The 23,342-nt window shown below is 40.3% G+C and overlaps 1 protein-coding gene across 1 annotated transcript in view; it reads right to left on the bottom strand.

The window, feature by feature from the left end:
* Window positions 1-254: 254 nt before the first annotated feature.
* LOC131955517 (B-cell CLL/lymphoma 9-like protein) overlaps window positions 255-23,342 on the bottom strand; it is a 38,201-nt gene continuing 15,113 nt past the window's right edge. Inside the window, exons 2-6 of the mRNA XM_059319666.1 lie at window positions 12,247-13,283; window positions 11,957-12,028; window positions 8,786-9,081; window positions 7,670-8,407; window positions 255-6,781 (exon numbers count right to left, since the gene is read on the bottom strand). Of these exons, the coding sequence (XP_059175649.1) occupies window positions 3,608-6,781; window positions 7,670-8,407; window positions 8,786-9,081; window positions 11,957-12,028; window positions 12,247-12,436 (4,470 nt within the window). The 5' untranslated portion in view covers window positions 12,437-13,283 and the 3' untranslated portion in view covers window positions 255-3,607. The remainder of the gene's footprint in view (window positions 6,782-7,669; window positions 8,408-8,785; window positions 9,082-11,956; window positions 12,029-12,246; window positions 13,284-23,342) is intronic.

Genomic DNA, 23,342 nt, shown 5'->3' with positions numbered 1-23,342 from the left:
CCTATGTAGTTAGACCTAAAAACAAGTCTGGTCTAAAAACTTAAAAACTAAACATAAAATCAACTATTTCCAGCAGTGGCATAAATGTATTTGTACAAACAAACAAAAGAAAGTTTTGTTAAACATTATTATGCTAATCGCAATGAACAAATTATCAACCAATAAGAATGGCACATATTTAAAATATTTATACCCTGTGGAATAGCTTCCCAATGCTAGTTTATAAAAAAAATAGAGCAGAATATTTATTTAAAAAAAAAAAAATAATTGTGGTTTGTCAAATTTATGTAAATGACCCTGTCAAGAGTTTTATAACTTTTAAAATTGAAAAGTGGTTTAATACAAAGACCTAGTTTAAAAAGTAATGATTAAATTATCAAGAATGAACTTACTAGAAATATGATTTAGCTTTGATAGATTACGTGAGAATTACGGTTTTAAGTTCTTATTCTTAAAGCCAAACAACAGCAGCATTAAACAAAGAAAATAACAAAACTACTGCATGGGAGTGGATCCCCCCTACACAAACTTTCACTGTAGCAAGCAGCACCAGCAGTTAAAAAACATTTTTACCATTACTGAAGCTCTCACTTTTAAGTTGTTATGTATCACAATAATGGGTAACAAACAGTCTGACAGTCACAACAAACAAGCCACTTATCATAAAGGGCGTTAACTCATGTTTCACTTGATAAGGGCAACAACTGATATTTAGCTCGATGAGTTTAAACCAACAAGTGAATAGTTAAGTATCAATATACATTTCTGTTCAAGAAAATAAAAAAAAACAGATTAGCTTTATTTTTTTCAAACATTGCATGGAAGAAAAGAAAATCCATTTGATATGTTATTATAGGTAAAAGAAAGCCATGAAAATAATTTTAGCTGAATAAAACTTAAACATGCATGAATCGAACTGGTGCACATCGTTGCTGAGATTTCTGTTACCTGTTGTTACATTATGTACAGCTCTTTCATTGTCCATTGAACATGTTTAATAAATTTTCTTGCGCACAAATATACAGGCTCCTAAAATAAACTAGTATATGATGAGATTAGGATTAACGTTGTAATCAACTTGACAATCATCTGTAAAAAGCTAACTGTTAAACTTTTTTAAAATAATTTTCAATGGCGCCATTTTATTTTAAATTGTATTAAAAAAAACCATTAAAATGAAATTACTGATTTTTAAAAATCGGTTTCTAATCTAACAATAAATTCTTTTTTTTTTCTATTGACTTTTGATATGCTGATTACAAGCATTAGACCAAATGTGGACTAAAATTTACTAATGTCTGAAAATGTCTAGCAAAGAACCTACTAATAATTGTAATTCTCGTATTTTGCATAACAAGATAAAAACCATATTAAAAATGTAGTATTACAGTATTATGAGGCCTTCTGTAAAGATTAAATTTATTTCTTTTACTCTTTTCCCAACGGATGTAATTAACATCATTTTAATTTCTAAATACCCATAAATTTTAAATTGTTTAAAATGAGAACAAATTTAACATTCAGGTTGATTATTTTGGCAAAGATTTTTTAACGAAGCTTGAACTTATGTAAAGATAACATCATTTAAATGTTGGCTTGAGATCAGTGGAGTGTGTATTCAATTGCATAGGTTGATACAAGATGTTCATTATTTTATTTAAAATAAACTTTATTGTAGAGATTTGAAAAGCAATAAAAATTTTAATTAAAATTATACCAAAATTTTTTTTTCACTTTACTGATTTCGTTTAAAAAAAAATCTTGCAATTCAAATTTTTTTTGCAAAAGCTGTTAAAAATTATATCAACAGATAGGTTTAGCTGAAGAAGTTTCGACATTTTTAAAAAACCATGGTGTTACAAAAAAAAAGTTATTGTGAGGACATTATGTACAGCTGAATAAAACTAGACCCATTCATGTGTGAAATACAATTCAGGCTGTTAGATGTGTAAACTGAGATCTCAATGTGATTTGTCTGTACACATTTTTCATTGGCTCCATTACCAAAGATTAAAGCAAAGAGTTAAAGATCAAAGAGGCTTACTTCCCCTGAACACAACATTATTAATCAAAGCCTAATAATTTAAAAAAAAAAAATTTAAACTAGAAAGGTCATGTGTACATTTTAGAAACATATTCAGCAGGTTTAGGAATAATTAAAAAAAAAAAAGTACACAAAATTTTTTACTGTAAAATAAAAAAAAAAATTGAATAAGAAAACTGAGGTGGCAAATGAGATCACTTGAGGTGAGATAGGACATAGAGAAGAAAACAAATAGATTCAAAGCTGCAGCAACCACACAACACGCAATAGCCTCCAATTAATCATCACTGTAAGGCACAAGTTTAAGGACTAACATGAAACATCACCTGATAGACAGAAGAAAAAAAAAAATTGTAATATACAGCTGTCTGTAATAATAATTTACAATGCAAAAAAAAATTTTTTTTTTAAAAACCTGTTCTACTAAAATAATTTTCATAATGACTATTATAGGTAAAAATCAAAACAATCAACTTGATTGAAAAAAAAATTTGAAAATTGAAAAAAAAAAAAGCAGAATAACTGCTTTATTTAGGTACAACATTTCTTTTTTAAAGAAGAGTGTGAATTACCCAAAAAGATACTGATATTATACAAGTATTACAGATGACAGCTATACCCTGTAGTATTACAAAGAGATCTTTTCATTGTTTCATTAATTAGCCTGCAGCATTTTACAGATGCCAACAAAATGGGTGTAGATATGGTGTGCTAGTTAGAGAGTTTAAGTGGATATGTTCACTCTTTTTACATCAACGATGTCAAATATTTTCACAAAATAAAATTTAAGCATATAAATTAAGCTCCAAAAAAAATTAAACAGTTAAGGTATTGCCATTCAAAAGGGGTTTAGAAATATTTATACAATTCTCAGACTCTTAAATTTTAAAAATCTTTTGTTTCACAAAAAAGTCATAATCCTTCCTACTTTTATAAAACTGCTGGGACTGTAGCAACCAATCTTACAAAAAAATTACCATTGTTTAGAAAGATATGAATGCATAACTTCAACACATTGATATTATCAACAACAAATTTGTCACAGCAAAGAATTCAATCAGTTTCTCTGCTACATTGTGTACATCAAACTATCAAGGGAGATAAATTGCTGTATATAAACTAGTAAGGGAGATAAACCATAGATGTTACAGTAACTTATATAGGTGTTCACTTCAAACCAAAAAAAAAATTGTGTAAAAGGATTAAAGTAAGATGTCCAGTTGAACTAATTATACATACTAGGGACCAAAAGCTAAAAAAAAAATGTATGATATAATCCACTCCAAACTGGTCTTTTTAAAAAATAAATCAATTCACATATATCCATATGTTGTCATGTTTGTTGATAACCATCAGATCCATCACTGAATGAGTTTATCCAAATGTCATGTGTTGTATTTACACTGAAAATTGTCACTGAAATTATTTAACACTGATATGAGCAGTAAGTAATGCATGACGGTCGAGTCAGTAATGCAATGGCGGTCGGTTAGGGACTGTAGTTTCTCACATGATGCGGCAACTATTTACAACAAGTATCTACAACGAGTATCTAAGTCGGTCTCAGCTAGGCCCTGGCATCATGCCGTACGGTTGGCCCGGTCCGCCCATCATGCCGGCCATCATCTGACGAGGATGGCCCCTGGGGGGACCTGAGGAGTAATAGTCCTGCTGGTAGCCTGGGTACTGCATCCCACTGTACTGTCCAGGTCCCATGGGCATCCCGCCCATCCCTGGGCCGGGCATCCTCATCCCCGCCATGCCCGGATGTCGTGGCATGGCACCGTGGGGCATGCCTGGTCCATGCATGTGTCCCATGTGGGGGGGCATAGGGCCAGACATTGAGCTATGAGGTGAGGGGACTGGCATCGGGCCGTGAGGAGATGGCCCTCCCATAGGCCCGTGTGGGGACGGCCCTCCCATAGGGCCATGCGGCGAGGGGCCGGACATTGAGCCGTGAGATTGTAAAGACATCTGTGGAGGTCCTTGCATGTGGTGAGGTGAGGACCCCGGCATGCCTCCAGGAGGCATGGGGCCATGCATGGAGGACCCCGGCATAGGTCCATGAGGTGCCATTAGCGGTGAAGGTCCTCCTGAGGACATAGGTCCGTGCGGGGAGGACACCGGCATCTGGTTGTTACCCTGCATCATCATGGCTGCGTGAGCTTGGGCCTGCGCCTGAGCCTGTTCTATAGAAGGTCCGTTATTCATATAGCCGCCCATCCCTGGTATGGGAGACACACACTCCAAGCTCCCAGGCCCCATCCCAGGCGGCATCTGCCTCATAGACCCAGGCGAGTGGCCCGGCCTCATCCCCATCATGGAGTCTGGTCCTCCCATCATAGGCCCACCACCCATCGGGCCAACCATATGTCCGGGATTATCCATCGGCCCCATTCCCATTGAGCCTCCCATACCGTGGCCCATGCCCATAGAAGATGGTGGCATGTTTGGGCCGTTCCCTTGCAAGGCTTGAAGATCAGGTATACTGGAGCTGCGCATCATCGACGCAGACTGGTGCATGGCTATTGTAGCTTGGTTTGCAAACTCAGGGCCCATGGCGGCAGCGGCTGAGAGGGCGCTCGACATCTGTGGACGGTGGCCTGTTGGTGAAGAATTAGGAAAGTACTGTAAAGTTGATGGGGGGTTTTTCCCATCCATGTTGTGTAGAGGTGAAGGGTAGCGTGGCATGCTGTAGTCTATGTCGGATCTTTGTTTGGCTGATGAGGGCTGGGATGAGGGGGGGTTGGCAGGCAGGTACTGGATGGTGTTGTGGCCCTTCTGCTGGATCTGCACGCTGGAGTTGGAGCTGGAGGTGATGGGGAACGAGGGGGAGGTGACGCCGCTCATCGAGGAGCCTGAACCACTGCTCATTTGAGCGTGTGAGAGGGGAGGGCTTGTGAACTGACCGCTCTTGGTCATGGTGGGTGGGGTGGGGGGCATGCTGGAGGATGAGTTTGGTCTATGTGGAGGCATGGGGCCTACAGGGTTCATACTCGCGGGCATGGGCCCCGAGGGCATGAGAGGACCAGGGCCCATCCCGGGGCTGGGCACGCCAGGCATGGGCCCCATGGAGGTCATCATGCCCTGAGACTGGGCCAAATGGTGAGACATCCCTGGTCGGGGCCCTCCGGGTCCCATCATTCCGGGGCCCCCCATCTGAGGTCCCATCCCATGCTGCATGCTACAGGGCGGCATGTTCATGTGTGGTGACTCGGTGCTCATGCTCTGCATCTGCATGCTGACGTAGCTATTCATAGAAGGGTGGTTGGGCACGTTGACCTGGGAGATGGACATGTTGGTGGCGATGTACGTGTTGTTGACGCTGGGGGTGCTGGGGGCCTGGGATGATGTGACGGATCCTGAATGGGATGACAATGTGGATGATGATGTCGTGGCAGCTGCGGCGGCGGATGAGCTGTTGTTTGAGTTGCTGTTTGCATTGTTGGTATTACCACTACTGCTGGTCATTTGGCCTTGGACCTGGATACTGTGGAAAGGTCCACCTTGCATCATATTCTGCTGCATCTGGTTTGATAAGTTCTCAACTCCTTTAGCCAGGTTGGCTAAACTTGCCGAGGTGATGTTTGACATCGAGGAGGATGATTTAGGGTTGGGCGTGTGCGGGGCGCTGTTCACCCCGTTACTGAGTGGCGTGGGGTCAAAGTGCGAAAGTCTCATGCTTGCTCCGGCGTTGTTGTTGTTGTTGGTGGTGGACGAGTGCGGGGTTGCCGGCCCAGGGGGAAGCTGATGTGGGGATGGCCCAGCGGTCGAAACGGCTGGGGAGTTGGCCATATGGACAGATGTTTGGCTGGAGTTGGAGTGAGGTCCCTTGTTCGAGCCCGGCCCGTGAAGTGGGGAGTTGGCGTGGCTGTTGTACAGGCCAGGGGTGGTGTTTGGGCCGCTGCCCACTATAGGGCCTATACTGTTAGATTCGTCGCCTCCGTTCCCGGCTACAAATGCGGAGTTAAGCTGTTTTGTGATAGTCAATTCCTGGCCTTCAAACTGGCTGAGGTGATAATGTATTTTAGTCGGTGATGGCGTCTGCTGTAAGTTACCTTTGGCGTAGGAATCATCAATGTCATCCCCCCTCTTTCGTTTCTGTGCCTGTGCATAGCTGGGGGGAGGTTTGCTACTGTTGTTGTTGCCTGATGGAGTTATAGGGGGGACAACCCCGCCCATTGTTTCAGGGTTAAACTGCTCAGGGTTACCTGCCCTATGTAAAGTCACTTGGTTGGGACCTTTCATGCCTGGCATCATCCCATTAGGTCCCATCATATGGCCCTGGCGCATCGGCCCGTGGCTGCGAGGGCCGCCAGACCCAGGACCCATAACAGGTGGCATTCCTCCCGCCATTGTCGGGTCGAACCCGGGATCCATCGGCCCCTGAGGTGGCATCCCATGGGGTGGGTATCCATGCATCCCAGGCATGGGCTCCATGCCCATATGCGGAGGCCGGCACATATCCGGTGGACCGCCATACATTCCCATGCCATCCGGATCCATCCCTGGTCCCATGGGACCGTGGGGTCCATGTGGCGGCATGGGCATCCTCATCCCATTCATGGTGGGTGACGCCGGGCCCATGCTCCCGTGTTTCTGGGATATGGATGAGTAGTAAGACGGAGGGGGCCCGGGCTCCATATGAGGTGGGCCCCTGTTGGCCATGTGGATCCGGTGCTGTTTCTCCATGTAGTAATCTCTTTGTATCTGGAACCAGTCATGCTGTGCCTGGTACTGAAACAAACAAGATGGCAGTTAATAGATGAATGCATAGAAGATTTAAGCATCTTAGTAATTAAGCACTGAACCGACTTAATAAATGAATACATGTCTTAGTACTTAAACATTGAAGAGATGTAATATATAATTACATAGATTTAACAACTTGTTCTTAAATATTGAACAGACTTAATATATAAACAATCTTTAGAATCGAACTGACTACTTTTTAAGGCATATTATATACCAGTGATACTAGAATTTAAAAAAATTTAAACCTCTTGTTTCATGTGTTATGTTGGGGTAGTCTGTAAATAAGCACAATGTACAATAACTCACTAGTACAATTTGAACTTGAGTTTTGTGTTTACTGTACTCTTTATTTAGGACACTCTTAACTAACATTATTAAAAAATTTAATGGCATTGTATATTTAAAATTATATGTTAGTCATTGCATTTGTACTTTCTTGATAGAACTTGCTTTGTGAAAAAAAATGTGACAAATGCTGTAATGATTGATTATATTGTGAAGTTCAAAGGTTTCAATTAATTACTTAATGATTGTGTCATCTGCATATGATAAATAAAATTGAACTTTCACAAATCATTAGGAGATAAAAAAAGGTTTGGTATAAAACCAAATACTGATACATTATTTGAAGTATTATCTTTAATTGCAGCACATACAAACCTACTTCAGTGAATAATTGTATAAAGTGTTGAAAAAAAACCGTAAAACTATGGTGGTAAAGAATTTAAATATTTAAGATTGTATGTATGTAATGTAGATAGGTATTACAATATAATAATATATGTATGTAATGTAGATAGGTATTACAATACAATAATATATTTATATACAGGCAAATTTATCCTGATACACATAAAACAGAAACCTAACCTGTTCTTTTCCATTCATTCCAGGGCCCATGCCTGGTGGCCCCCGTGGGCCGTACGGTGACATTCCCTGCTGGGCCATCATATGCTGATGTTGCGGAGACATCATGCCGTGGGGGTGCATCATCCCCCCTTGTGACATCATAGCTTGCTGCTGTGACATCATGGCCTGCTGTTGTGGTGACATCATCCCGGGGCCGCCTGGGTACATACCCGGCCCACCTGGATGGCCATCCGGCCCCATGGGAGGCTGGCCGCCGTCGTGCTGTCCGTTGCCTCCCATCAGCATCTGGTGTATTTTAGTGAGCTGTGACAAGCCTTTAGCCCTATGCTGCCTCTGTTCTAGCGTCAGGTTCTCATCCGGTACTTGACTGGATGAAATGTTCGGATTATGGTGCCCAGCCATCATCATCTCATTTTCCATATCCATCATGCTAGGTTTATATCCACAAGGACCCATCTGTCCGTGGCTATGCGGGTGAGGTCCACCACACCCTTGGCCTGGCCATCCGCCCATCATTCTCGGCCCAGGGCCGCCTGGTTGGTAAGGTCCGTTGGGCATCATTCCACCTGGGCCCATCATGTTGGGATCTTCCATTCCTGGGCCGGGGGGCATCTGAGGGCCCCAGCTGGGTGGCATTGGGCCATGCATGCGCATCATCCCATGCCCTGGCTGGCCTTTCATCCCACCCATCATGTTTGGGGCCATTCCTTGACGATAGTTGGCCTTTAATGGATTCTTCTGTTGATAAATAGAGCAATTATTAACATCAGATTTATGCAAATAATTTAATCCATTAATTATAAAATATAAATAAGTAGATCTAAAAGAAAAGTTTATACATAGTTTTTTTATAATTATTAACATAAAAAATAGTTTTCCTTTTCTGGTTTGTATATTAACAATAAAGTAAAAAAATACATATATTTTTTAACATAGTAAACGTTAAGCTTGTTTATCATATCATATAAACTTCAACATTAAAAACATGAAATAAAACATTTTTTCCTGCTAACTGAAATATAGTAGGAAAAAAATCATAAAATGCTGGATTACTAAATCTAGCTTTGATTAACATGGAAGCCAGACCTATGAAACGAATACACCCAATGACCTAACCTGCAAGAAAGCCTTTGTCTCAGGGTGGTCCATGTGAAACTGTAGAATAGATTTATAATGGCCCTGTTGAACACTCTCTGCTGCCTGATTAGCCATGTTAGTAGAGAATACAAAAATTTCACTCTGTTGCTGCATAAATGGCGGCTCAAGGGAGGCCACCATGCCGTGCTGAGCAGACATCATAGTTGCCGGGGTTGTTCCCCCTGACGATGGGTGCTGGGGAGTGCTTGGTTGTGGGGAAGATTTTTGGCTGTCTGTCCCCAAGCATCCAGCCTTGCCATTTTCTTTCTTGCTATCTAAAAATGTAAAAATAAAAATTGATTAGTTTAATTAACTCGTTAAATAACTCAATGTTTAAATAGTTTTGATGCTTTATAAAATGTAAAATAATTTATTAAAAAATTAAATACCGCAAATGAATTGCCACTGGAATCTCAACAGAAATATCCTATTTAATAGGTCTCTTAATTCTTAAAGAATATATAAATTATACTTAATAATACTTAACACTAGCTATTAACAAAAATTACATCACTAAATCTATAAGACAGTTAAAATTATAATTTAAAACAGCCAGCATTAAGAAAAAAATAAAAATTTGAAACACACTGTAGCAAGGTTATTTTTTTGTACTTTGGTACAATTTTTAAAGTGAAGTTCACCTTTTTTGGATAGTGGGCCCATTACATTTTCCAACAACAAAATGTGTTTATGAAAAAAATAAGTGCATTGATAGTGGGAGCTTAGTCTTGATAGTTCCCTTTTTTAAACCTGACTGCCTATAAGGCAAGTGAAGTAGAGTTAACTTGTTTCTGTGACCTCGGCTTATGAAGAGATAGTGTGGTCAGCACTATGCCCAGCCGCCTTTACTTTCCCTAACGTGAGTTAGGTACCCATCAGAGTTGGGTGGACTCAGGGACGGTCTACTAACTTGAACCTGGATTCGAACTTGAGACTTTATGGGTTAGCAGTCCAGCTCTCTACCGCTAGACAACTTCACTTTAATATTAACGATGTAGCTGTGTTTATCGTTAAAGACATTCAAGCTATACAGCTGATTGGCTTTCATAAACTAAAGATACAACAACTACCTGAGGAAAGCTACTTTCATTTACTAAGTGAAGATTTTTCTTTGAATCACTCTGGACAGCTAACCCTTACATAAAGATTCAGGTCTTGGTTTTTCTTATCTTTAATAATTATGTCCATCCCAAAAAAAAAAAGCAATCATTTTAACTCATCATCATTATCATATCACATCAGTAACATGAAACTTTTTAAAAATGCTTCTTCCACATTCTTTTATCAGTATAGACACTTGGGCTTTAAGGGCATGGTGTGGTGTTTTGAATATATATGTGACTGTGTAGGTATCTATCCATATATCTATCTCTCTCTATATATATACACACACACTCCTATCTGTGTATAAATGTTATATAAGCATATATTTAAGTGGATGTAAAATCCTAAGTAATCTCAGGGCTACAAAATAAGCCTCTGCTTTCAATGAATTATCTTAACAATTTTATTTCCTGAAGCCCACCATCCTAACCCTCCTCCCCCCCCCCCCCCCCCCAACAGCACACAGATATTGTCAAACCCAGCACACAAAATCCTTCAATTTCAGATGGAAGACAGGTGTAAAAAAAAAAAAAACTCACCACCATTCCCCCTCCTTCCCTCCCCCTTTAATCCTTGCCCACCTGAAAAATGAACATCCTGTCTACAGGCTATGTTGCTGTGGCAACCAATCAAAGACAGGCTTTTAATTCATGTTCCAGCAGAAAGAAAGAAAGAAAGAAAAAAAAAATTTCTCTGGACGCTGGAGAGCAGCTTGACAACTAAGTAATAACAGGATTATAATTTCTGAGTACTCCACTAATGCACGGTGAACAGCAATGATTTCAGATTTTTTTCTTCTCTATCCTCTGTTTGAGTACACCAAGCTGCTACAAACAGCAGCATTATATCTCCACATACAAGCTGTTAATTTAATTAATTCATCAATTATTATAATTAGTTTTGCTATCTAAAAAAAAAATCAAGTAACTTGTATGTATCCCCCTCTTTTCCTTATCATACTAATCAAAATGTTTTGTAAACTAAATTTTAAAGACAAATAAATAAGCTGTTTCAAAACTGTTTGTTTTAATTTTAAAAAGGTTTAGATTCTTGATATTCATCATATTAATTAGTAGCACAAATTGTTTTTCTGTTTCAATGTTTGATAAAACAACTTTTTTTTTGTTTTTGACTAGAGCAAATTAAATTGTGAAATCTATCTTTCTTGACTCATTAAAATAGCAATAATTGTAATACTGGAGTGCGTAATCCTTTTTTTTTAAAAGTAAAATGTATACAAGCCATTTTGAAATTAAATCAACTAATTTTTTAACTAGCTGGATAAAATTCTACAAAAATAACAACATACCAATTAAGAATACTGTCAATTAGCCATATCAATTATTTATAAGGCTAAAACTACAGAAAATATATTTTGACCTCCCATAACCTTTAAGGGTTTAAAGTATACAGAGAAGCCTGATATAGGAACAAGTGGCAAAGGCTAACCTATACAAGCCATACAAAAGTTTAGCTTGTGCTTTCATATCTCCAGCAGGGTAATACTGTGACTTATGTATGGATTATCAATGAAAGCCAAACTAAAGTTGGCTTGGTACTTAAATAATACAGGTATTTTTCTGCCAAAGATGCAGTTTTTTATCAGGGTTATGAATAGGGCTAGCATAAGATTGTTAGAATAGCAATACTTCTTTTAAAAAATGTAGCGGGCTATCAGAAAATTCAATACAGAAGTTCATCAAGCTTTTAATTAACATAGAGTAGTGTAGTACTATGAGACGGCATGGTCAGATGGTAGAGCTTAAGACAGCTAACCCAAAAGTCTCGAGTACGAATCCCGGGTCTGTAGGATATCCCAGAGTCCACACAGATGAGTACCTGACTCACATGAACTAAACTAAGACAGCTGGACATAGTGCTGACAACAAAATCCCACTGTATACCCAGGACACTGAAACAGATGAACTCTACTTCATCTTCCCCATGTGTCTTGAACACGAACAAAGAAAAAAAGATGATGCGTGCAGCACTATAAAAGTACAAGCCACTATTCCCTGGTGAAACTTCTCCTACACCCTGACTTACTGTTGTCATTCTTTTTCTCCAGTTTAATCCTCTTGTTGTTGTTGTCCTCGGATTTCACAGCCAGTGTACTGTCTGCAACACAAGAGAAACAATGGGTCATCTTAACCAAGAGTAACAAGGTCAAGGTCACTTGGCGTTTATAACTAAATTACGAAATTTGGTGTTTCATGTAAGTTAAATTATTAATTACCAGAATTTCCATGAGATTTGAAATTTCATAAATTATTACCAAAATTTGCATACATTTTTTTTAAAAAAAATCAGTCTCTATACAATTACAAAAAAATTACCAGAATCTCCGTTAGGTATTTTTCTAGATGGTGGCCGTATGTCCGTCGACTTCCTTCCATCCTCCTCCTTCACCTCCGCCTTGACGTCCGCGCTGTCCAGCTTGCTTACTCCCCCTGCCACCGCGTCCTGGGCAGGGCCGTTGATTCCAGGCTCCCTCAGCATCTTGCTGGAGTCGACCCTCTCCTTCATGTTGACCAGAGTCCCAACCCTCCAGGTCGCCCTGACCCAGCCAACTTGTCACTGTAGGCTGGCTAGGCCTACAGCAGGTGTACCATCTGGCATGTTTACATTAGTGCCTCAACTCCTGATGGCGAAGAATTTTCCACGATTATTTTTTTTTTTGTGAAGAAAAAATAATTCTAATATCCACAGAAAACAATTCACAAAATAAATCTAAATTATGAATTGAATATTTCCAGAAGAAATAAACATAAATCCAAATTTCCAGAAAACACTATAATTAGGTTATTGCAAATTCAAACTAGAATTCACACATGAAACAAATACTATCAATTTGAATTCTCCAAACTAATCTCCTTTATTTATCCGGGAAAATATAAATCCAATTTATTTCTTATTAAAAATGTAAAAATCCAATTCTTATTCATAGATGTGATAGGACAAATCCCAGGAGCAATGTAAAATCCACAGAGCAGCTGAATTATGAATCCAAATGTTACAAAGTTTAGAGCTTTGTGATAATATATTTTCCTCTCTTATTGTTATCAGCACTATTTAACAGCCCTATAGCTAAACTGATCAAGCATGGATCAAACAGACTGCTAGTTTTCCAACATGATCAATACTTTAAGAACATCACTGATTTACTTTCTCCTTTCTTAAAACTTAATCCAAAATTTTGATAATCCACAATGTAAACAGAGGACATCTGTTGCTTGTAGACTTGTGGAGCCTGGGTGAAAGCTGATTTTTTATTTTTTGTGTGCGGCAACAATGAAATAATCTGAAGCTGTCATACGATGACTTAGTGGATGCCTTTTTGATGAGTTATCGTCAGCAAAACACCTTTGACAATCTGAAATGAAAATAATGTATATTAACAATATGTATAAAAAATCCTTTTTATGGAATTTAAATTTGGTGTGGTAAGTTTATCATGGGATTACTAGATCTATGTAAGAATGACAACAATGTGCATTGTCCATTTGGTGTACTAGATAAATACCGCTAACATAAATATGGCTTGATATAGTCAAATATGTGCTAAATGATGGACTAACTAGAATGACACTTGACCAAGGGGGCAGTGGGTGAGTAGATGAGACTTAATATATGAGAGGGGTGAGGGGGTGCAGTGATCAACCCAACACAAGAGATTTAAAATGAAAGAAACTCCATAGAGATTTGAGCAGAGTAAACTAAAAGTAGTGATAGGAAGTGCACACACATCAAACTGTCTGGAATATTCAACTTGAAGGTTACCCCAGCTTTCTGAATAATTCTGATAATAGGCCTATAGACTATAGACTATTTAAGGAAATTTTAAAGTCTAAATTACTTGGTGATATTCAATCCACTTGTGTCCATTAGCCATTAGCAGATGTAATCAGCTTTTCATCCTATTAATTATGTTGGTGTAATAATTGTCTGTGATGTTTGAATTTTTATTATTAGGAAAAAACTGAATCCAGATTAGAATTAGACTGAATTAGATCTATAATGAACAAAGATCTAGTCTAGAATCTAGAATCTAGATCTAGATTAGTAGAGTAATCTAGATCAAAAGCCTAGAATGGATAAATCTCATTCTCATTTCATTACTTCTCTAAACCTAGAATCTAGATTAAGATAAGTTCTAGAGTCTAGCTAGATTCTAGAAATAAACTAGACTAGATCTAGATAGATAGTCCTAGAGTCTAGAGTCCTAGAGAAATACTTTGAATTTAGTAGAGATTTTATTTTTCTAGATTCTAGAATCTAGATCTAGTAGATCTAGTAGTAGATCTAGGAATTCTAGATTTAGATAAATAAATTACAATTAGATTTAGATTAAATTAGGCATAAATTCAAATGATTAAACAATTAAATACATAAACTTGACTTAAAGAATCTAGATCTAGATCTGGAAAAAAGTAGATCTACATTTAGAATTACTAGAATTAGATTCTAGATCTAGACTAGATTCTAGATCTAGATTCCACTCCTTCGATGTTAAAGAAAGATTATGAAAAGGGAGAAAATGCTGACTAGATTCTATCTCTAGACTAGACCATTCTCCAGTTGTATTCACATTGACCACTAACCAGATGATTATTTAAAAGACAGATCTAGAAGACTAGATCTAGCATCTTATGTTTGTTTAAGATTGTCATGTTCCCAATGTTATTATTTTCATAATCAGCTGGTGAAAACTGACTCTCTACAAATCAAAGACCAAAAGGTTTTATTAAAAACTTGAAGTGACCTTGCTGACACCAGCCTTACCGGGGTCAGAGGTCATGGCGGTAGATTCGTTTAGGGACAAAGTGAAAGAAGCCGGTGCCAAAGTTCAAAGGGGGGAACAGTTTTGTGAGGGGGGGGGGGGGGGGGGGGGGGGCAAGCCAGGTTATAGGGTGTGTTGTTGGTAGGAGTATGGATAGGAGAAGGGGGAGATCTAGGAGACGCCAGCTTATTGTGTTCAAAATTTAGTTTAAAAATGTGTAGTATTTTGAAAGATTATAAAACACAACAGAGTTGAGTGGTTCGTTAGACATACTACACACAAGGGCAAGCTTTTCACTGCTATTTTTAATGGAATTGAACACGTTATAGCCTACTAAACATAATACAACGTATTTCTGCGACTATACAACAAGCATGAATTCATTACATTTCAACAAGTAATCACATTGCCTCAAAATATAAACTTCTATTGACAGGAAACCCCAAGCCTCTACCAACACACCCCTAACCTCTACCAACACACCCCTAACCTCTACCAACACACCCCTAACCTCTACCAACACACCCCTAACCTCTACCAACACACCCCTAACCTCTACCAACGCACACATAGCCTCTACCAACACACCCCTAACCTCTACCAACACACCCCTAGCCTCTACCAACACACCCCTAACCTCTACCAACGCACACATAGCCTCTACCAACACACCCCTAACCTCTACCAACGCACACATAGCCTCTACCAACACACCCCTAACCTCTACCAACACACCCCTAACCTCTACCAACACACCCCTAACCTCTACCAACATACCCCTAGCCTCTACCAACACACCCCTAACCTCTACCAACACAACCATAACCTCTACCAACACACCCCTAACCTCTACCAACACATCCCTAGCATCTACCAACACACTAATAACCTACCAACATACCCCTAGCCTCTACCAACATACCCCCTAGCCTCTACCAACACACCCTTAACCTCTACCAACAACCCCACCTCTCCTAAACCCCACCCCACCAAACCCCGTTATCCTACACCAGCATTTTAAAAAAAACATCTCATTCCCCCTTGATGCAGTTATTAATGTGATTATTTGATTTGATATGAATCAACACTGCCGAGGGACTGGCTAGCCCAAGCTTGCCTCAAATTGATTTTCTCCCTTCATATTGCAACTCCTCTACTGGATGCCATTGGGCCTATCCTTGGTCAATAGTTTTTTTCATGAAAAAAAAAATACGCAAAAATAACCCGTATCTATTTACGCTTTCCTTTTTCATGATTTGGGAATTTTAAAAAAAGAATTCAACATGAAAGAGGAAAGAGGTGGGGGGGGGGGGGTCAGTTCGGATGCGATTGCAAAGTATCGATATGGCGATATGATGAGTTTGGGTGTATTTGTGTGTGTTTGTGTGAATGTGTTTGTGTGAATGTGTTTGTGGGTGGGTTTGTGAATCAGGTACCCATCAGAGTTTAGTTGTGTGTGTGTGTGTGGGGGGGGGGGGGGGTGATGAGGGAGGAGTATGCGAAGGGGGTTGTGAGGCGTGGTGAGGGGGAGTTGAAAGTGGTCAATAGCGCAGGTGAAGCAGACTGTACCTGTTTCAGTGATCTCGGTATGTGAAGGGATAGTGTGGTCAGTTCTATGCTAAGCTGTCTTTATTTTCCTTAAAGCGAGTCAGGTACCCTTTAGAGCTGGGTGGACTCAAGGACACGGGGTCTGATTTTCGAGTTTGCTGGAGGGAATGATGAGCCCTGAGGGGAAATGTTGGGAGGGACTGATGGGTGTGGCGGGGGTGTATGGGGAGGGAATGAGGTGTGGTGGGGGTGTATGGGGAGGGAATGAGGTGTGGTGGGGGTGTATGGGGAGGGAATGAGGTGTGGTGGGGGTGTATGGGGAGGGAATGAGGTGTGGTAGTGAGGGGAGGTGTATAGGGAGGGATGCGTGTGGTGGGGGTTAGCAGTTGAGTATGTGGTGTGTGAAGCGACTTCAGTGTAATAGAGCATCACGCAACGAGATGAACGGCCGGGTTAGACGGAGGGGGGGGGGGGGGAAGAAATCGGGGTTACACGACAGAAGTCGAGTCAATACTATAGGTCTGGATTTCGCGAGAGGGGTCGGGATTAGGTTAGATGAATCATATATTAAAATGTTCAGTATTAGGAATAGATCTTGTGCTATATATATTATAAAGGTTCGGTGTTACACTAGAACGATCAGTGTTATGACTAGAGGGGTCTGGTTTTACTTGATAGGGATCGGGGGAAAAAGGGATCGGGGTTACTCGGGAATGGTGGGTGTTAGGATAACAAAGGATATCTTGTATTACATAAAAGGGGTCGGGATTATATGGGTCGGGATTACACCTGAGGTTTAGGGATTTCAAGCGAAAACAGGGATAATCCCCGGGTGAAAAGACCGATATCAATATTTAAAAAAAAAACTCCTCTTTCACTCAATCATATGCACGTGTCTGGTTCTCTCAATCTGTCATAAAACTACACACACATCGTACGTCATACTCAGCAACGACGGTGCACGTGAGCGAGATGAAGTGGGGGTGGGGGGAGGGGGGGGAGTAGAAAGAAAGCGCTCAGCTAAGCGTGACTAGATTTTGTTGAAAGGGTTTTTGTTTTGTTTTTTAATAATTGGTGCATGAGATGGATGGGTTGAGTACGACAGGAATGTGTTGTATATAACATGAATGTGTTGTGTATAACAGGAGTGTGTTGTATATAACAGGGATGTCTTGTAAATAACAGATGTTTTGTATATCACAGAGATATCTTGTTTATAACAGAGATAGCGTGTATATAACATAGAATAGCTATCGTGTATGTAACAAGGATTCTTGTAAATAACAGATGTTTTGTATATTATAATAGAGATATCTTGTATATAACAGGGGTGTCTAGTATATAACAAGGTTGTGTTGTGTATTACAGGCATGTGTTGTTTTTTTTAGGTTATTTTTTAAAACTTCCATAAGCACTAAATCAATATGTTACATGTGTTCATTTCTATGTACATGAACACACATGTTGAATTATGTGAAAATACGCCTCAGTAACTAACAAATATACACGTTCAACGCACGCTCACATAGATCTACATAAAAACTCCACTTCCCTAAAAAAAAAACCTCGTACACTCCAAGTAAACATACAATGGCAATTACATATATACATACACAATCGAACATACAGACATAAAGAAGCACGTGCAGACATGAATACACACAAGTCAAAAAAAAAAAAAAAAAACCCCACAATGAATGTGATAAGAAATAGTTTTGTCTATATAAAACGTCGTTTTTAGTGGGGTTTTTTTTTTTGTTGACTAGAACCTCACTTAATATCGGGATATAGTCTAGTATAAACGCAATTCAGTTAAATAATGCAACGTTAACTAGAGTATTAACCCTCAAAATGATACGAGTAAAGTATCCAAAAGTTTCAAATTTTAAATCTTTTTAAAAAATTTTTTATTTACAAACTAATGATCGACAGTTACATCAGCTGTGTGGCCCGGCTAACGGAAATGAGCTTGTGAACACGTAGACTGCAATATTTACCAAACTAATTCTTCATAAAGGAAAAACTAACAATGATGAAAAAAAACACAATCTCTAGTTTATAAGCAGAAACGAGAGTACTTAGAGCCACTAAGTAAATTAATATCAGTGGATACAACTGGAATTTTTAAGCCAATGAAAATAAAGACCATTGCCGCGGTCAGTAAATAAATAGATACAGCTTTTTAAACAGAATACGGTAACTCGGGACCGCCGTGGGGACGTATAGCAGAGGTATTATACAACTACCACTCACACACAAATGCATACACGCATAAGGTATATATAGATCTAAATGTACTGTATGCGAGTTAAACAATTAACTATATGGACTCGGTTTTCTCTCTCCCCCCCCCCCCCCCCCCACACCGGGAAAGCGCTGTGATTTTCGGCGATTCGGTATCCGACAGACACAAGTAAGTAACATATTAATTTTGAAAGATGCCTTCACACGGACTCACATATATACATATATACATACATGCATACATACAAACCACATACAAGACGTTCAGCGAGGTAATCTGAAGAACAGAACTTGCATATAGGGCCATCCGTACCTAGCGTTGCCATTTGGAAGCGTTCGAAATTTTGGCGATTTGCCATTTTATTAACAAACTCACGCACACACACAGACAGACAGACAGGCAGGCAATCACAGGCGTTGTATATTGGGTCATCCCTACCTACAGCAGCTATCAAGAGAGGGGGGGGGGCGACGTTGGAAAATTTTGGCTCGGTGCCATTTTATTGACAGTCGAGGAAATAAAATAAGGGGCCGATCTTCAAAAACAAAAAAAAATATATTAAAGCACCCCCTCCCCCCCCCCCCCCCCCCCCCCAACTTCCGGTTCCCCATCCGCAATGTCCAATCGATTGGATAAAACAACTCAAATCTAGGGATTAATTGATCGCAGTTGTTTTTTTCTTGATCTCAAATCAACTGGCGGTCACTGCGGCCGATTTAAAATTTTATGAGGCATCCCACGCTCAAGGTCAGTTTTCGGATTCAAGTAAGAAATAATTAAAGTGCATTTTAAAAAAAAAAGTTCAACGATCATTGGAAAACAATGCGTTTAGGTTCTTCGGTAATTAACCATGTTTAAAAATGCTACTGTAGACTATTTCTTATACATTTTGCCTGATAAAAAAAAATAATCCGAATGTTACCGAAAATAGATGAATGTTACCGAGCAAAGACGAATGTTACCGTGCCGGTCTCAAGGGGCGCCCATCTACAGGATTGAATAGGGCGCCGGTTTATATGATTTCATAGGACGCCCGTCTATAGGGATTCATAGGGCGCCGGTCTATAGGGATTCATAGGGCGCCGGTCTATCGGATTTCTCCAGGCACTTTACAAAGTGTCATGAAAACAGACAAACACCACACAAAGAACACCCCCCCCCCCCCGGCCACACAGACTTCACCCTAAATACTGCAGACGGAGCAACTATTCTGAATAAAACACAATACCCCCGACATTTATTGACATTTTAAACTGCTCGAAACTGATTGCAACATCACTAGACAAATTACAGCTTGAGTAGTAAAAATAAAATACTTGTATTGCCATTTTAAAGTGTATTTTAATCGTAATTACAGATGGCGTATTCTAATTACTGCCTTCATTGAAACCCACATCTGAAAGTACTCCTAAACCCTCATCCTTCACAAAAGTAAACTGTTTGTGAACCTGTTTTGATTAGGTTTTAAACTGTCAATCTTTAGACACGGCCGAGCCACCACAATCGTTCATTTTCGGCAATTATCGGGTGACACCGGGTAAACCCGAGCATCGAATGACGCAACAAAAAGGGGAAAGAACTATAACTACACCGTAATTATTCCCCTTTACTAAGAGCAGTCAGCTGTCGCGGTTAGGATTTTTACCGCCATCTGCTGCGAAAGTTAAAAATGTTTATATATTTTTTTTAATTAAAAAAAAATATACCGCGTCGTGAATTTTCGTGTTGAGGCTGCCATATCAAAGAGCATAAAACGTATTTTCCTACACACTGCTTACAGGTGTTTAATTAAGGCTAGTGTGTTGTGGGATAATACTGCATTAGACTACTGCGTTACACAATTTATGCACAGAACGCGAGAGGGGGGCAGTGAAGAAGATCGCAGGATGTAATGCAGCCGGGGAATCGATGTTGACGACTCGCCCACGTTGCTCTCTACTTAATTAAAAAACATCGGGCTCGATACGGAATCGATTTCGCGCCGACTGCGATACGGGGTGACCACTTCGCCAGCCGTGCCCGCTGCGGAGAAATGCAATCAGTCGGGCCCGGCGGAGACGATACGGTCGCTGGTTCGGACAATCAAACGCCGGGCGATCGGATGGACGGGATGGGCGGGCGAATGTGCTTTTAAACAACTCATCAAAGTTTGACGCCATGTTGGTCGTTCAGAGGCGTAGCTATAATATGTCGCCAATGGGGGGGGGGGGGTTAGATCAGAGGCGTAGCTATATTATGTCGCTAATTGGGTGGGTGGGGGGTTAAGTTAAGAGGCGTAGCTATATGACGCCAGTGGTGTGTGTGTGTGTTGGGGGGGGGGGGGGGGGGTTAAGTTCAGAGGCGTAGCAATATGACGCCAGTGGTGTGTGTGTGTGGGGGGGGGGGTTAAGTTCAGAGACGTAGCTATATGACGCCAGTGGTGTGTGTGTGGGGGGTTAAGTTCAGAGGCGTAGCTATATGACGCCAGTGGTGTGGGGGGGGGGGGGGGAAAGTTCAGAGGCGTAGCTATATGACGCTAGTGGTGTGTGGGGGGGGGGGTTAAGTTCAGAGGCGTAGCCATATGACGCCAGTGGTGTGTGTGAGGGGTGTTTAGATCAAAGGCGTAGCTATATGTCGCCAGTGGTGTGTGTGTCATTTGTATATATCAGAGGTGTAGGTATATATTTGGTCACCAGCTGAGGAGGGGAGGGGTTGGAGGGGCGAAGTGATGGCTTGTTTAGATCAAAGGTGTAGCCTTGTGGGGTGTGGGTTTGGGTAGAAAGGCTTGCTTATATCATTTCTTTAAATCAGAGGCGTAACTATATATTTTGTCGCCAGGTGGGGGGGGGGAGGAGAGGGGGTAAACTTGACACTGTCGCTTAACTTATAAATAAGCCAGAAATAAATTTTGCCTTCTCTAACAATAGTTTAATAAAAAAAAACACAACACACAGGGGTTGAGTCTGGACTTGAACCAATGACTCCGACGTGCGAGCGCCAATGCCAAAAAGTTACCAGGTCTAAAGAAAACAAACAGAGTCGTAGGTTCTAGACCCACCTGGCCTGACAGTGTGCCAAAAAAATTAATAATCAAATTTTGAAATGAAAACTACAGCCTTTGTGTTCTTAATGAGCATTTTAATTAGTAAAAGAAAGAATACTATTTACACTCCTGTAATCTAGATTCTCAGACAACTGCGTGAAACAAGATCTGAAAATAGCAACTATAAATGGTAAGATGTATAGAAGGGAAGATGATGTGTTAAGAAAGATGTACAGAAGGGGGGGGGGGTGATGGGTTAAGAAAGATGTACAGTAGGGAGTGGGTGTACGCTAAGAAGGGGGAAACAATAGAAGGGGGGTGTAGACTAAGAAAGATGTATAGAAGGGGGAAGGGGTAGATGAAGACACTGCTCCTGAGGCCAGCTAACAGCATCTAGATTCAATACAGTTTATTGCTTCACTTTGTTGATCGATCATGCTGTGTGGAGTGTGTGTGAGGGGAGGGGAATGGCCGGGAGGGAGGTGGACGGACAGGGAGGGTGGTGGAGTGAGGGGAGGGGAATGGCCGGGAGGGAGGTAGACGGACAGGGAGGATGGTTGGAGTGAGGGGGAGAGAGAGAGTGAGAGAGAGATTTTCCTTCCGTAACATTTAAAAACCTTACCCGTATTAAAATGTAAATTATTCTCAAACGCATAGATAGTTAGACACGTATAGCTATACAAAAACTGTGAAATATCTAAACACTAACAAGAAGGCAAACACCAGCTCACCACACACACATACATACATACACACGCACATCACCTTGTTTGAACGCGCATCACATTGGCGCGCCCAGCGCGAGCTGATATTTAAAGTGAGGCTGCAAGCTTTAAAGCCGGCGCAATAAATAATGAATAAAATCAATGAACAATCTGGGGGAGCTTATAAAAAAAAAGAAATTTAAAACATTGGGTTGACGGGTTGTTAGGCGAATGCGTTGACGGGTGGTTGAAGGGTTGTTAGTGCTGTTAGGATAAAATAAAACGTGGTTGGTGGGGAGGGAGGGGTGGGGGTCTTAATTAGTGTTTCGGTTAGTTTCACATCATCAATATTTAATGGGCTGTAAGGATCTTACGTGTATACTGTTGAGCTAGAGAACACTATACAGACGTACATAAATTTAAGTTACTTTTCATAAGCCGTTCTACTGCAAACACATCGATACTACTGTCATAGGGTATCGGATACTGTGAGATTCCAGTGCGTTGGCGAATCAGGGTGTGTATTGAACTATTGCAACTGTTCCCAACATTGGTAGAAGAAATTATGGACGATTAGCGTGTCACACCAGAATGTTGATGTCAGTAGCGTCACAGGGCGCGTGTGGAGGGGGTGCGGTCCGCACCGGGGTGACACCTTTTAAGTAGGGGATGACACCAAATTGAATTTTTTTTTTCGTAAAATTGACAGTCAAAACAATGTTTTCTCCAGTTAAAATAAAAATTAAAAAAAAAAAATAAAAATACGAGATGGGTAGGGGGTTACACCAAATTGAAAATGAAAAATTATTGTGGGGCGATACCTTCACTCACTGCACAGGGTGACACCCCACCAAATGACGCCACTTTTGTTAGTATTTTTTTCGCGATAAAGTAATATGCAGTTTATTTCAATTCAGGCATGTCTTGGAAGGGGAGGGGGTGTATTTAGCCCCCCCCCCCCTAACAAAATATATACTTTAACCTATGTCCGCCCCCCCTCCCTCTACCCCGTAGAAAAATGCCAGAAAGAAACACTGATAATAAGATGTCGCAAAAAGTAGACACTACTTCAATAAAATAGGTAAAGTTAATACTTATCCAATTTAGAACACAAATTTACAACAAGCACTCCA

This window comes from Physella acuta, unplaced genomic scaffold (genome assembly GCF_028476545.2).
Source record: "Physella acuta isolate Inbredline_101_S28 unplaced genomic scaffold, ASM2847654v3 ptg001072l, whole genome shotgun sequence".
NCBI classification, from domain to species: domain Eukaryota; kingdom Metazoa; phylum Mollusca; class Gastropoda; family Physidae; genus Physella; species Physella acuta.
Note: the sequence above shows the minus strand (reverse complement) of the source record. Positions and strands in the feature narration are given on the sequence as shown.